The sequence below is a fragment of the Lottia gigantea genome (genome assembly GCF_000327385.1).
Source record: "Lottia gigantea unplaced genomic scaffold LOTGIsca_50, whole genome shotgun sequence".
In the NCBI taxonomy this organism is placed as follows: domain Eukaryota; kingdom Metazoa; phylum Mollusca; class Gastropoda; family Lottiidae; genus Lottia; species Lottia gigantea.
This window is the reverse complement of record NW_008709716.1, coordinates 460,942-474,472: the sequence shown is the minus strand read 5'-3', so window position 1 is coordinate 474,472 and position 13,531 is coordinate 460,942. Positions and strand designations below refer to the sequence as shown.

General features: G+C 34.6%; 2 protein-coding genes across 2 annotated transcripts; one reads left to right on the top strand and one right to left on the bottom strand.

Annotated features, from left to right (window-relative positions):
• Positions 1–192: 192 nt before the first annotated feature.
• On the top strand, positions 193–2,670 carry LOTGIDRAFT_234386 (hypothetical protein; the record flags this gene model as incomplete). Its single annotated transcript, XM_009062213.1, has 4 exons — positions 193–574; positions 735–1,107; positions 1,546–1,628; positions 2,147–2,670. 4 exons carry the CDS (start codon positions 196–198, stop codon positions 2,230–2,232), a joined length of 921 nt encoding a protein of 306 aa, XP_009060461.1. The 3' UTR covers positions 2,233–2,670.
• Positions 2,671–2,857: 187 nt separating this feature from the next.
• LOTGIDRAFT_165200 (hypothetical protein) lies at positions 2,858–12,287 on the bottom strand (the record flags this gene model as incomplete). The annotated part of the gene is made up of 11 exons (XM_009062212.1): positions 2,858–3,013; positions 4,056–4,187; positions 4,716–5,184; positions 6,542–6,657; positions 6,854–6,976; positions 8,976–9,043; positions 9,310–9,503; positions 9,755–9,979; positions 10,191–10,284; positions 10,634–10,714; positions 11,492–12,287. The coding sequence occupies 11 exons, from the start codon at positions 12,285–12,287 to the stop codon at positions 2,858–2,860; spliced, it is 2,454 nt and encodes an 817-aa protein (XP_009060460.1).
• Positions 12,288–13,531: the final 1,244 nt, after the last annotated feature.

The window sequence follows — 13,531 nt, the reverse complement described above, 5'->3', positions numbered from 1 at the left end:
AACGTCAATGTTTCTTTCTTCTAGATTAAACATTGTAAAAGGTCAACATTGTTAGTAACAGAAACAAAAGTATTACATGACAATGTGGACGGTTTTTGAGTAATGTCATGTCAATTTTGACACTGGTCGGTGATGACGTGTATGTGCAATCCAGAATAAAACCATTCGGGCCATGGTAAAGAAAAGCGTAACATCATGGAGAGGATACGGGAAAGGGTGGTATTGATATTGTTGTTTGGGGTTATTGGCGTACAATGCCAAGGCCTCAGTTTCAGTCAAATGCAGAGTATGTTTAATCAGATGACTGGAGGTGGTGGTGCTGGTGGTTCTGGTAGTCCAGCAGGAATGATGGCGACTTTAGCTGCAATGGGAGGTAAACCTACAGCTGCCCCCGCGGCTCCTGCTGCTGCTAAACCAAACCCATTGTCAGAATTATTGGGAGGACGTCAGAAGTTATCCGATGCTTGTTCTTACCTCAAGAGCAGAACTAGTATTTGGGGTAAAAATAACGCTCCCTTTAAATTAGAAACCGATGGTTTTTACGGCGATGTTCGACGAGGATACCCTATTGAAGGTAAGTTTTACAGGAATTCAGTAGGGTTTACATTATTTGTCATAATGTATGAAATTCAGTCGGTTTCAGTTGGTTTGTTTGATAATAAGGAATTCGGTAGGGTTCAGATGCAGAATCTTCGATAGTTAATTGAAGGCTTGTGTACTTGTTTTTATTTCAGTTGCCATCAAACCCTGGTCTCAATTTCAACCAGATAACTTCACAGATTTTGTTATTTACGCCACTGTGGCTGGTGCAAGTGGTGTTGGTGCCTTTGAAGCTCAAGTCATGCAAGGAATGCCTGGTCCAACTCTACTTGGTGTATTCAAAGTTGTCAATGATTACGCTGCTGGTGCTAGAGGATTTATGTGTGATCCCAGAGCCATGGGTCCTGATGCTTTTGGCAGTGCTGAAGAGCGAAGAATCTTGATCAACCGTGCCTTAAAACCGGAAAACCAATACTGGAAAACAAGACAGCCCGCTATAAGACAATATGCTGCAGCTTTATGGTACCCAACTGAGATGGCAATGGGTGCTGCTAACATCCGATTTACGTGAGTATTTCCACTTTTCTATTACTTTGTTCTTAAAATCAGCTTGAGAAATGGTTTGTCATCCGCCAGCTCTCTGAGTGATTCCGTCAATCCACAGGGTTAAAGTCCCTCAACTGAAGAGATCATTCATAAATTTTGTTGTCGTTCACACATTTAAAGCTATTCATGGCGAGATCGTTCTTTTATTGCGAACTAGTAATCGACGAAAATAATCCTTGCAGCTGTGTGTTGTTTTTCTGATAATAATAAGTTGTGTTGGAAGGACACCACTTAATTTATAATTAAAGTTTAAACCTGTATTAAAAAAAGACTCCTCATATTTTATATTTATAGCGTTAGGCGACTTTCATTGTTAACATGACAAATACAGGAAATCTCATGTCAACAACATAAGGCTTCTCTGATTCTTTCTAAAGCCTTAAAAATTCTTATTTACAGAGCTAAGGTGAAATCTGATGGTCATTGGTATGAGCTGAAATCTAAAGTACTGACCCCTTACAATCCACCAGATCCATGGCAATGTAAGTATTTATCAACACTTTGTCACTGTTTGACCCAGTTTATGTTTGGAACGAAATTGAAACACGCAATAAATCAGTCCGGAGTCAAAATCCAAAATTATTGGGCCAATTTAAGAGCTATACATCCTTAGTATCGTGTTATGATAATCCAAATATAGTAGTGATGGACATCGGTCGGACATGAGTAGAGGGTGATAGATGGTAAATGTAAGTTTAAAGATGTCCATACGTCACATGTCTCAATGATAAATGTTCGACATAGTTATTGTCTTCCCTTCATCTTGTCATGTGTCAGTTATATATAGAAGTACATTAATTTACAGATTGTCCATTGAAATTACAAAGCCTGAAGGGATGAGACAAGGCTCACTATTTGGACCATACTTATTCAACTTTTATATTAATAGACTTACTGAACATTGATTTATTTTAGTGTTGTTTTTGATATATTTATTCTTTGTTTCTTGATATCATACATATTGAAGTGGTGTATAAATATGAATTTCTTTAAATTTCAGCAATGGCCGCCTCCATTTCACAATACCAAAGAATGCAACAACATATGAGACAATTGGAAAGACAAGCAAAAGGTCCACCTCCGTAAGAAGACTACTACGCTGCATCCTAGCTAATCTCTAAGCTTGTTGATAAAGTTACTAGTTCAGTATAATTTAAATATTCTTTCCTTTTCCTTCAATTCTTCAAAACCTTCATCAAACAAATAACAAAATAGAAGCACCAGATCTATTTAGTAAGCGAATACCTATCATGCAGTTGAAAGATGTTGCTACCGGCGGTTAAAATTTGTTTGCAACAACTATATCTATCCCTTTTCCATGATAACTGAAAGTTAAATGGATGTTCCAGAGGCCCTAAACAAACTTGGTTTGAATTTAAAGTCAATATAAATATTGTGAGATCACGAAACGTTAATGTCAAACCTTTATATCTTGGTCTTATATATTGAATTTTATAATCTGACTTACATCGGTGGTTGTTCATGAATTTTATTGTTATATTAATAAATGTTTTTAAAAAGTTGATATTTGTTTTAATTCTGGTAGAATAGAATATGCAGTAGACAACGACCGGGATCATTTATTTATTTATTAATATTTATCGATAGTAATTCCATGTACAAATTTTATGATCCATGTTTGTAGAATATTTCTCACATGGACCTTTGTCTTAGAATATAAGAACCGTAAATTCAATAATGCAACGAAGTATCATTTCATTATATAATTCTTTGACGAAATTCTCTGTATTGGCCCTTTATTACGCTTCAAAGCATTTTTGACCAGAATTCCTACATCTTTAAAATGTCGTCCACCTAGCCTACCACTATCAGCAGTGACAGCAGTTTTCGGTCTATCAACCATGGCCTGAAATATACCAACAAATCAGCAATGTTTTAAGACATATATAGCCCTATTACCCTGACACAAACTGACATTCTCGTCAATTATTTCTGATAACAGCCATTTGAACTACCATTAATCACACATATTAATCCTACATGCAAACATTGAAGATAATTTTATCAACATCCGTTCATGTCAATGAAAATATGAGATAACTGTGTTTCCGTTATTTTATATTACCTAACTGGTCAAAATCAAGCCTACTGAACGGCCCTTAAAAATGTTTCTAGTTCAAGGGGGGTAATAATAAAAAGGAAATCTTTTTTTTATGTTTTTTGAAGAAATTTAGGGAAATAAGGCTACCGTTCATAATTTTCGCTACCAGTCTTTAAAACGAAATTTAGCATATTTGATGACAATTTACAATCTTAGTGTATCATTATAGAGTTTCTTTAAACTTTGCGACAACCCCTTAAAACCATATTCTTACAATGTATTAACAATGTCATATAATATCAAACTGAATTAGGTGTGGGTTATATCACAGACGAATGCATTCAACTGAGAATTATGATATAGGTCAATAAAGCGCACTTTTCTCAAATGCACATTTTCTTAAAACGAAGTAGCCTACATGTTCGATCTGATTAGCATGCTTAGCATACATCGCAAAATATTTTGAGGTCGTTTCCTGTCGTTTTCCGGTTGTTTCTCGTTTTCGTTAGTCGTTTCCTGGTGGATTTTGGTCGTTTCTTGGTCGTTTCTGGTTGGTTCATGTTTAAGTAAGTACGCTCACGCTTCTATAATAAGACGTTCACCCATCAAATTGATGACGAGAATATCGATTGTTGCTGGAATTACTATTGCTATAACTAGATGGAAGTTTAGATATATGTAAGGAATATTTGACAACTACATTCATTAAAGGTTCATAAGGATCTCTAGTTGGAAAACATCTGATCCATCTATAGATCTAAATGTAAAATTCCATATTAGGCTACAAATTAAACTATGGTAATTTAATGCTGAAATATAAGCAGAATAATCGAAACTAGATGTTTACCCGAAAATTTGCAGGTAATATTGATGATGAACTACTCTCTTGATTTGGTCGAGATAAGACAAACGAGGAATGAGGACGTCTGGAAATAGTAGCAAATCTGATCACATCTTCGTCTGATCCTTTTCTTATGACCTGGAAATAAATTATGAACACAATGGTAGTTCATTAAAATAAGAATTGTATTTGTATTGAACAGGCGGGCACAACATTCTTACCATGTGCCATATACATCTACTATCTATCATGACATTTTCATATTGGGAACCTACGCCCACAGGTTTTGACGCTTCATCTACACCCACATGCAAATAATATGTGACGTATGTCACGTTTGACGTATGTCACGTTCGTCAACATTTCTTACTTTCTTAAAAGAGGCTACTAAAATATTATATTTCTATATCGCGCTACAATTGATGTACTCGAGCTCTATTTTAGAAGTAAGAGTATTTTGTAATATTGTAAAAGAGACTATGCAATCTTCATCCGATATTGATGGAACGGTAACTTATGTATATTTGCGATCTTCAGTTTTAGAATAATATCGATAAAAATAAGGTGAATTTGTTTTTTTTTTCTTTAGATTATTTTATATTCAGTGTTCATATAGCACTGGACCAGCTTTGTGTTCATCGTTACATTGTTTAGAGAGTTCATTACCTTCTGAATCTGTTCAGTAACTTTTTCCTGTTCTATAAATTTCTTTTTTATCCACGGAATGGTCATCTGTCTTGAGAAAACGACATTATTAGCTACATCAACACATTCTACAGCTTTTTTAAACTTTTCGACAGGATCACCTTGATAAGGTTCTTTCTGATGATTGTTACCTTCATCATCCTCGTCTGTTTTAACCCAATTCTCCAGATACTGTTTTCTTTCGGGATCAGCTATGATATCCTCGGGATCCGAGTCACTCTCCGATTCACTTTTATCATCGATAACAAAGTTGCCATATGATAATTTTCTATTTTCATTGGACTGTGCAGTTAATTTTTTATTCATTTCCTTTTTCTCTTTATTATAGTTCATAATCTTCATTTTTCGTCTGAGTATTGCAAGTCGATATTTACTGGCAGCAATAAACATTTTAGCATTTTCATTTTCTTCGTGAACAGACGTGTGCCATCTAAAACAACAAATAAACTTGAATGTATAGACATGCCTAGATCGATGTGGCAAAATCTTGTATATTATTCAACTATAGGCTACATACTGTCCATATGATCTAAATGAATGAAACATTTAATTGAATGTATGTTCTTTTATATGTTATACATCCGTATCCGTAATCGGTGTCAATATATATTCAGATTCTAAATCTGTTCAGTTTCAATTTAAGTGATTGGTGACATCACTAATAGCGAAGGGCCTTATGAGCTTAAGCATATTTTGCGCTTAGTGACGTCATCAAACACAGGAACCACAGATGTCTGATTGAAAATTGGAATGGTGCAAATTGATGCTATCAGTGTCCCATATACACATACAAAATTTATTAAACCTCTTTACAATCCCTTTAAAGATGGGTTCCCTTATTATCATTAATGGAAATGCTAATACTTATATGAATAGAAAGTAGAGGTGTTCTAAATGACTTGGACAAATACCAGTTTGTCTCACATGTCCATAATTAATTCATAGATAAATTAGAAGAGAATTATCAGCAGAATTCCAATGAGTGACCGATCAAGAAAGGTCAAAAAGTGGTTTGTTTATCAAGACTGTACATCCATGTAACATGGACATTTATGAATGGTTAAAACTCTTAATTAAATACAATCAGAACATAATGATATGATTAAGAATAAACGATAATTCATTATAAACACCAATTAATCAAACAGTTGGCTTAATCTGACGCTAAAATATAAGGAAACCCATCTTTAAGGCATGTTTGTGTTTTTTTTTTCTTGTGATCAAAATTTGTTTCAGGGTTGCTTCCCTTGAAAATGAAAAAAAAAGAAGGAAATTTTGACCTCCCTTGAACTAAAAAGATTTTAAACGATAGTATCTTTCACTTGGTTTTGAGCAAAGTTGATGTGAAATCGTATATTTGTATGGAATTCTATCATCAAAAGTTTTTTTACATTTAGTATTTAAACAAGGAATAATTCAAACAATGTGTTTTAGGCTTATATATATCAGGTCAAGATGGGATCTAAGTGATTTATCATCTTAACAGGATAATGTTGTCAAATAAATATTTACTTCTTCTAATGCCTATAAATGTTTTACTACAAATCATGTATATACGACACGTTTTCTGCTGACAGTTTGTCAATGTGGATTTGGAATATCTCTCTAATACTAGGCAATAGTATTCCTACATAAACTAGGCACCAGAAAGGGGGAAAGATGGTTTTCGAGAACTCCATGATCATAGCAAGGATTGTAAGAAAACGAAATCTCGGGAAGAAATGGAATCGAGGATCTGATGAATCAGTGGATAGGGTAGTAATAGAAAGTAAAGTACAAAAACCTACTCTTCATTAAAATCTCCACTGTCACCAGTTTGTATCTTCTCAGATTGTTTTTCAGCAAGTTCCTTCGCCTTTCGTACAATATCTTCCGTTTTCATAGTGGCTAAAACACCACTTTTCTGACAAAATGAATAATATAGTATAAGAGAAAAAAATTCAATACATGTGATTATTTCTGCTGCTATTTCAGCAAACAATTTCAGAACCAAATAGAGATATAGGTGCGTTGATGTAAAAGTAAATGGATACAATATACGGACATTGTGTCAAAATGTCATTACACTGCTTATGAAACATACAAAATAGTGTACTTACAGTAAATCCAGAATTCTCTTTTCCATTTTCTTCCCAAGCCATTCTCATCTGACGTCCCATATCAGAGTTCTGAGATAGAAGTCTTGCTAATTGTTTTTCATGTGATTCGCTGATTTCTTCTTTCTAAAATTAAAGTGTAAAGAAATAATGAGTAAACGAAGGTTTAACGAACGGTTTTACTACAGCCTGTTCTATTTATTCAGCGTCTCGACAGTTTGTAGCAGATTCACTTCCAGAGGACAGAAAATGGCTGGCCAAAGCGCCATCAAGCGATGGATGTGACTGTCGGACAGTTTCTTATCTTCTACATGAAAGAAGATAGCTTGCCAGGCATGGTAGCCTAATAAACGCCCACTAGCAGCTTTGATTTTAAACAAAAATATTTGGCAAAAACCTTCAACCTTCAGCCTTAGACTTCTTTTGAACTTTTTGGGGCGATACTGAATAATATTACCAAGTTTCTTCAAAATCCGTCATTAATTGTGGCTTCTAGAGCGTTTACGAGCTAAAAATTGAACACGTTCTCAAGAACAAGGGCAATAACTCATACTAAATATTTTTCAATTATTCTGATTTTCGACAGGGTTCATCCTAAGTAGGTGATTACAAACACTCACACCAAGTTTCTTCAAAATCTGTCATCAGTTGAACCTTCTAGAGCGTCTACGAGCTAAAAATTAAACGCGTTTTCAAGGGCAATAACTCCTACTAAATATTTTTCTGATTTTCGATAGGAATCATTACAAGCAACCATACGAAGTTTGGTCGAAATCAGTCAAGAATTGTGCCTTGTAGAGTATTTACGAGCAATTAATTGTGGACTGACGGACATACATGGGTGATGGCAATATATGCTCCCCATTTCATGTGTAAATTCCAAATAAAAGTGAGAGTTGAACAAAAACAACATAAAAGTGATTAATGATGATCTCCCTTGTAAAATACTATGATGCTTTGAGAGGATGAAGATATGAGGCTTTAAATAATCCAAAATTAAAAGATAGCTTGTCAGGCAAGGTTATATACGCCCACTGGCAGCCTTGATTTTAATTAAAAAAATATTTGGCAGTACAGTAAAAATTACCAGTTTGAAATATTCAACCTTCAAGCATCACGTCTTTTGAACTTTTTGAGTCGATACTAAATAATATTATTGTTTCATCAAAATCTGTCAAGAATTGGGCCTTCTAGAGTGTTTACGTGCTACAAATTGAACACATTTTCAAGAACAAGAGCAATAACTCATACCAATTATTTTTCGATTTTTCTTATTTTCAATAGGGTTCATCCTTAGGTGACAACAAACACTCTCATCAAGTTTCGTTAATATCTGTCAATAATTGAGCCTTCTAGAGCGTTAACGAGCTAAAAATTGAAAGCGTTTTCAATAACAAAGGCAATAACTCATATTAATTATTTTTCGATTATTCTGATTTTCAATAGGGTTTATCCTTGGGTGATTATTAACACTCATACCAAGTTTCATCTAAATCCGTCACGATTTGTGCCTTTTGGAGTGTTTACGAGCTAAAAAATGAACGCGTTTTCAAGAACAAGGGCAATAACTCATACCAATTATTTTTCGATTTTTCTGTTTTTGAATAGGGTTCATCCTTAGGTGACAACAAACACTCACATCAAGTTTCGTCAATATATGTTAATAATTGAGCCTTCTAGAGCGTTAACGATCTAAAAATTGAACGCGTTTTCAAGAACAAGGGCAATAACTCATACTCAATATTTTTCTGATTTTCGATAGGGTTTGTCCTTGGGTGATTACAAACACTCGCACCAAGTTTCGTCAAGATCTGTCCAGAAGTGTGCCTTCTATAGAGTCAGGCCCGTACACAGACATTATTGTCCGGAGGCAAGTGATATATTCGGAGGGGCAATGGAGGAGTGGGGGTGGTCGATCGCAGGAAGAGGTGAAACATTCAACTAAGATGTCCTGGAGCATCAAACTGTTACTATCACTTTTTCGAATAAAAAAAAACAAAACAAAAATCACCAGCAAGATGCGTTCATAATTCACAATCGTTGGTGGATGGAGGCGAGGACAATATTCTTTCCCATGTATTATATTGTCGAGCAGAAATCTGTGTACATGATAAGAGTGTATTACCTCGAATTGAGTCTGTTTTACAGGACACCTGACTTGTTTGAAAGAATCGTTCATGTCTGCAGCATTTTCTACAAAATAAATGGATTTTTCCAGTTCAAGTCCAAAAACATTATTGTGGTTGGAAGTGTTATGTTGTGGATGTCGCTAGCGAGGAAGGGCATGTTCACTCTTACGGAATACATGTACATAATGATATTAGGTTTGTCAACTCGGCATCCAACTCGAAGGGTCTTCATATATAGCTAATATTGTTTGTACCAGTCAGAGTAATGTGTATATATAATATGAATGCGTTTTGTGCATGAAAACATGAATTTCGCTCATATTGACATACCCCTATCCAGATCGTTGTTATAACCTCTTTTGGCACCCAAAGTAATATGGACTGTACGTGGTCGACGTTGAAGTTTCGTTCTGGTAGATGAAGTAGATGAACTGGTATGCTTGGCCGATTGTGATCTTGGTTTAAACTTTTCAAATTTAGCTCCCTTTTCTATAAACCTCAGTAGATTCTCGTTGTATTGCAGCCTACAGGGTCATAAAAAAACGTATTAAAATGAAGAATTTTCGATAAGCTTTCTTTTAATACAGTTAACCTCTTCGTTTATGAAAACAGCTATGGTGCACGGAGTTTTTACTTCAAACAACTATCATTGGCAAAAAATCAATAAAAAAATATTCATGAAATGTTGGATACCCTGTAACAACTATACAATTTTTAATTTGATCTGAATAGAATTGCCAAATGTAGTGAAAATAAAATCATATAAACATATTACTTTGATGACGGTGCTCTCTCCACAACTCGTCTTGTTTCAGGAACATAAAGATATTTTAGTTTACCATTCTCTTCTAACGCTGATTTGACTTGTTTGTGTTTATAATAATTCCACATACATGATCTATGTCCTAATTCTAATAAACTAACTTCTTCTGGATATTCGTTTCGCTGTTCTTTTATGTGATTATATAGATATTCTTTCTGAACTATTTCAAACGCTGATCTAAAACAGAAACTGGAGTTGTAACTAATTTTATTCTATTTAATTTAATCAATTGTTGTCTCTAGCTTAAATGTAAGACGAGCAAAGTGTGCCCTAGTGCTAGTAATCCTAGTGACCTAATGACTTAGAAGCAGAGGCGAAGGCAGAGCAATAATAATATTTTTTTTTTTAGAGGACCGTATCCCTTTAATGAAGAAACACCATACCGCACCTGTGTAATTTATAACAAACAGTTTGTGATGTAGCCATAACTTCACAATAACTTCCTTTTTTTTCTAATATACATTCTTCACCAAAAAAATCTCCTTGAAAGAGAAATAACAACCAATAAAACTAAAAATCTAAAGAACTGTCAATTACAACATATTCCTTATCCGTGTGATTTGTTGTAACAATTGTGATATTTGCTGGAAGCGGCTTTCATAACATAACCTGTTTTGTGCAGAATCGATTGTTAAAACCTTACAGCTGTTCATTTCAATCGTTCATTACATCCCTGATCTATTCAAACTTTTATAGATGACAATGATGTGATTTTTTTTACTGGTTCGAATCTCGAGTTATTTATTGGTAATATGATACTTGTTTATCAGATATCTGATATGTAATATTGTAATAATTGTATATTATTGATTTGAAGAAATCGGAATTTACCTCCACAGTTGACACCAACAGCCACCTTAATTCTCTTATTGGACTCTGGTATAGATATATATCGCACTAGTTGGCACCTCCCTGTTAATATATACAGAATATACAAAATAGTAGAATAGCCCGTCTTCACGTATAATTGAAATCAGTATGGAAGGTGTATGCTACCTTATGCCAGGGAGACTAATTCCCAGTTGATCAATAGGCTACGCATGATCAATATCATCTCAACCAATTCTGGGGTCGATCCTGTAGTACCTATGTATTGAGCCACTGTATCTAAAGATAGCTTGCCAGACAACATAATATACGCCCCCTGGCAGCTTTCATTTTAAATAAAAATATTTGGCAGTACATTAACAATTATACCAGTATGAAATATTCAACCTTTAGAATTTAGAACTTTTTGAGACGATACCGAATAATATTACCAAGTGTCATCAAAATTGGGCCTTCTAGAGTGTTTACAGGCTAAAACTTGAAGGCGTTTTTAAGAACACGGGCAATAATATTTTTCGATTTTTCTGATTTTCGTTGGGTTCATATTTGGGTGATTACATACACTCACACCAAGTTTCGTCAAAATCCATCAAGAATTACGCCTTCTAGAGTGTTTACGTGCTACAAATTGAACGCATTTTCAGGAACAAGGGAAATAACTCATACCAATTATTTTTCGATGTTTCAATAGGGTTCATCTTTAGGTGACAACAAATACTCACATTAAGTTTCGTCAATATCTGAGTGTTTACGAGCAATTGTGGACGGACCTACGTACGGACAAACAGGGTGACGACAATATACGCCCCCATTTCATGTGAGCGTATAAAAATGGACAAAAAAGATGGAAAAATTTCTCACCTGATACTAAAAGAAACATTTCTTCAGATATATAGTCTTGTTCTAGTATAATCTTATTACTAGAATATTCCTGCTTAGTTAGTTTATCTAGAATCTTCTCAATAATATCATCAGGTAATGGTATTTTACAAGCTGGCCCACTTAGAAACTTTCTTTTTTCCTCTGAAAGTAGTTCTACTAGTGTATGAACTTCCTTATGGAATTTATATCTGTTGATTCTGAGTATATGTGTAGGTTCTCTTGAATAGATGGTGGCGGGTGGAGCAAGATCATCATCAACACCGTCTGGAGAAACAAGACCTATATATTCAGCAGCACCATGACTATAAAGAATATTCGGTTGGTAGACACTCCGGCTCTTTCCGTTTTTTTTCATATCATACGTCACTTCCACAGCACCGTTGATTATGTAGTAGCAAGAGCAATCCATGTCCTCGGTAGAGTTAGTGATATACTCACTACTTGTATATGATTCATAACTAACTACACCGCTCAACGCTTCCTTCACATGGTCCAAACCACGATGGACAAGTTTCAACCCTTCTACAACACTGCACATAACACGAAGTTCTAACTTTGTTAAAGCTCTCCTGGTGTCCTTAAAAACATGCTTCGCATTATGGTCCATGATTTTTCTTGCTTCTTTCGTAATGACAACTGAACTACTGGAGATAAAATGTCTCTTATTAAAAACTGATGGTGTTTCTGTGTTCTCATCATTTTCTTTATGTCGTCTTTGCGTAAATGTCTCGTTGAAATCATGCGTTGCTTTGGCAGCTTTTACTACTTTATCCATTCGTCTGAAACAAGAACAATACAATATTGATGCTATATTTTCACTCAGGTGTTCTCCTAAAATATGAAATTCTGTTTATGATGTGGATCTATGTGGAACTGTATATAGCTGACATTTAAATGGTGGCTGTACATTTATGATTTCTATTGACAACCTTCTACTTTTTAAAAAGACTGAAAACAATACCTACTATGCCAGCAACATTATAAGAAATACGACTCAAAGGCTATTGCATTTGACCCCAATCAGCTCGAACCTATTTCTATGCAAAATTAACGGGAACATAATCTGCTATATTCGTGAGAAAGAAAATAAAACTAAAGTCTATCTATTATACGTTAATTTTGTCTGGCTGATTGATCAAGTTATGAACAATAAATGAGATTGTGTTTTAACAATGACTCTATAGTTAATAGTTTATTGTGGTTGGAGGTCTATTGGTTTAAGGGATCTGGTTTCACTCGAGTTTTTACTGTAGATTACAATCAATATAGGTCTCGCGGTTTGAAAACCTGCTGTACTGGACATGGTTTTAATGTAATGTCCTTATCAAAAGTAAAACAATTTATACAAACTGATTTGACTACATTAGAATTCAGTATAAGGTCTGCCGGATCATTCTCCATAACTATTCAATATCAACAAGTTAATTTTTTCTGTTGTTGATGGCGGGGTGGGGCGGGTTTTTGGGGTTTAATAAAATTTTGGACATAGACAACAGAAACCACACAAAAAGGAGGGGGGAGGGGGGGGGGGGGTCAATGCTAGAAACAAACATGACACTTCCTTAATGGGATGTTTAACAGCTATGTACCCTGCCGTCCATTAGAATTTTGTCAATCCCAAACAGTCACAGAATTTATGAGATACAGAAATCAAATAGTGATCATATTTTCTGTAGTATAATACATGACGTCGTGTGTAACATGTAGATATTAAGTACCCACCCGTCAATACACATTTGAACAAACATAGAGTTGTTATTTGTATTACAGATATAAAAATATGATAATCTCAAACTTACATTCAATAGTTAAAAATCAATTTTTCTTCTTAAAATCACTTTCATTCAGAGACACCTCGTCTGATATCAAATTTCACTATAATCATCAAAGTTCTAATAATTCATCAATAATTATTGATATTCGTAGGGTAAGCTAATCGCAGTTTTAATTCCAGTTCACAAAAGTACTAGTAACACCACCGATGTGTATTGTATCCCTCATAAAGAACACAACTCTATA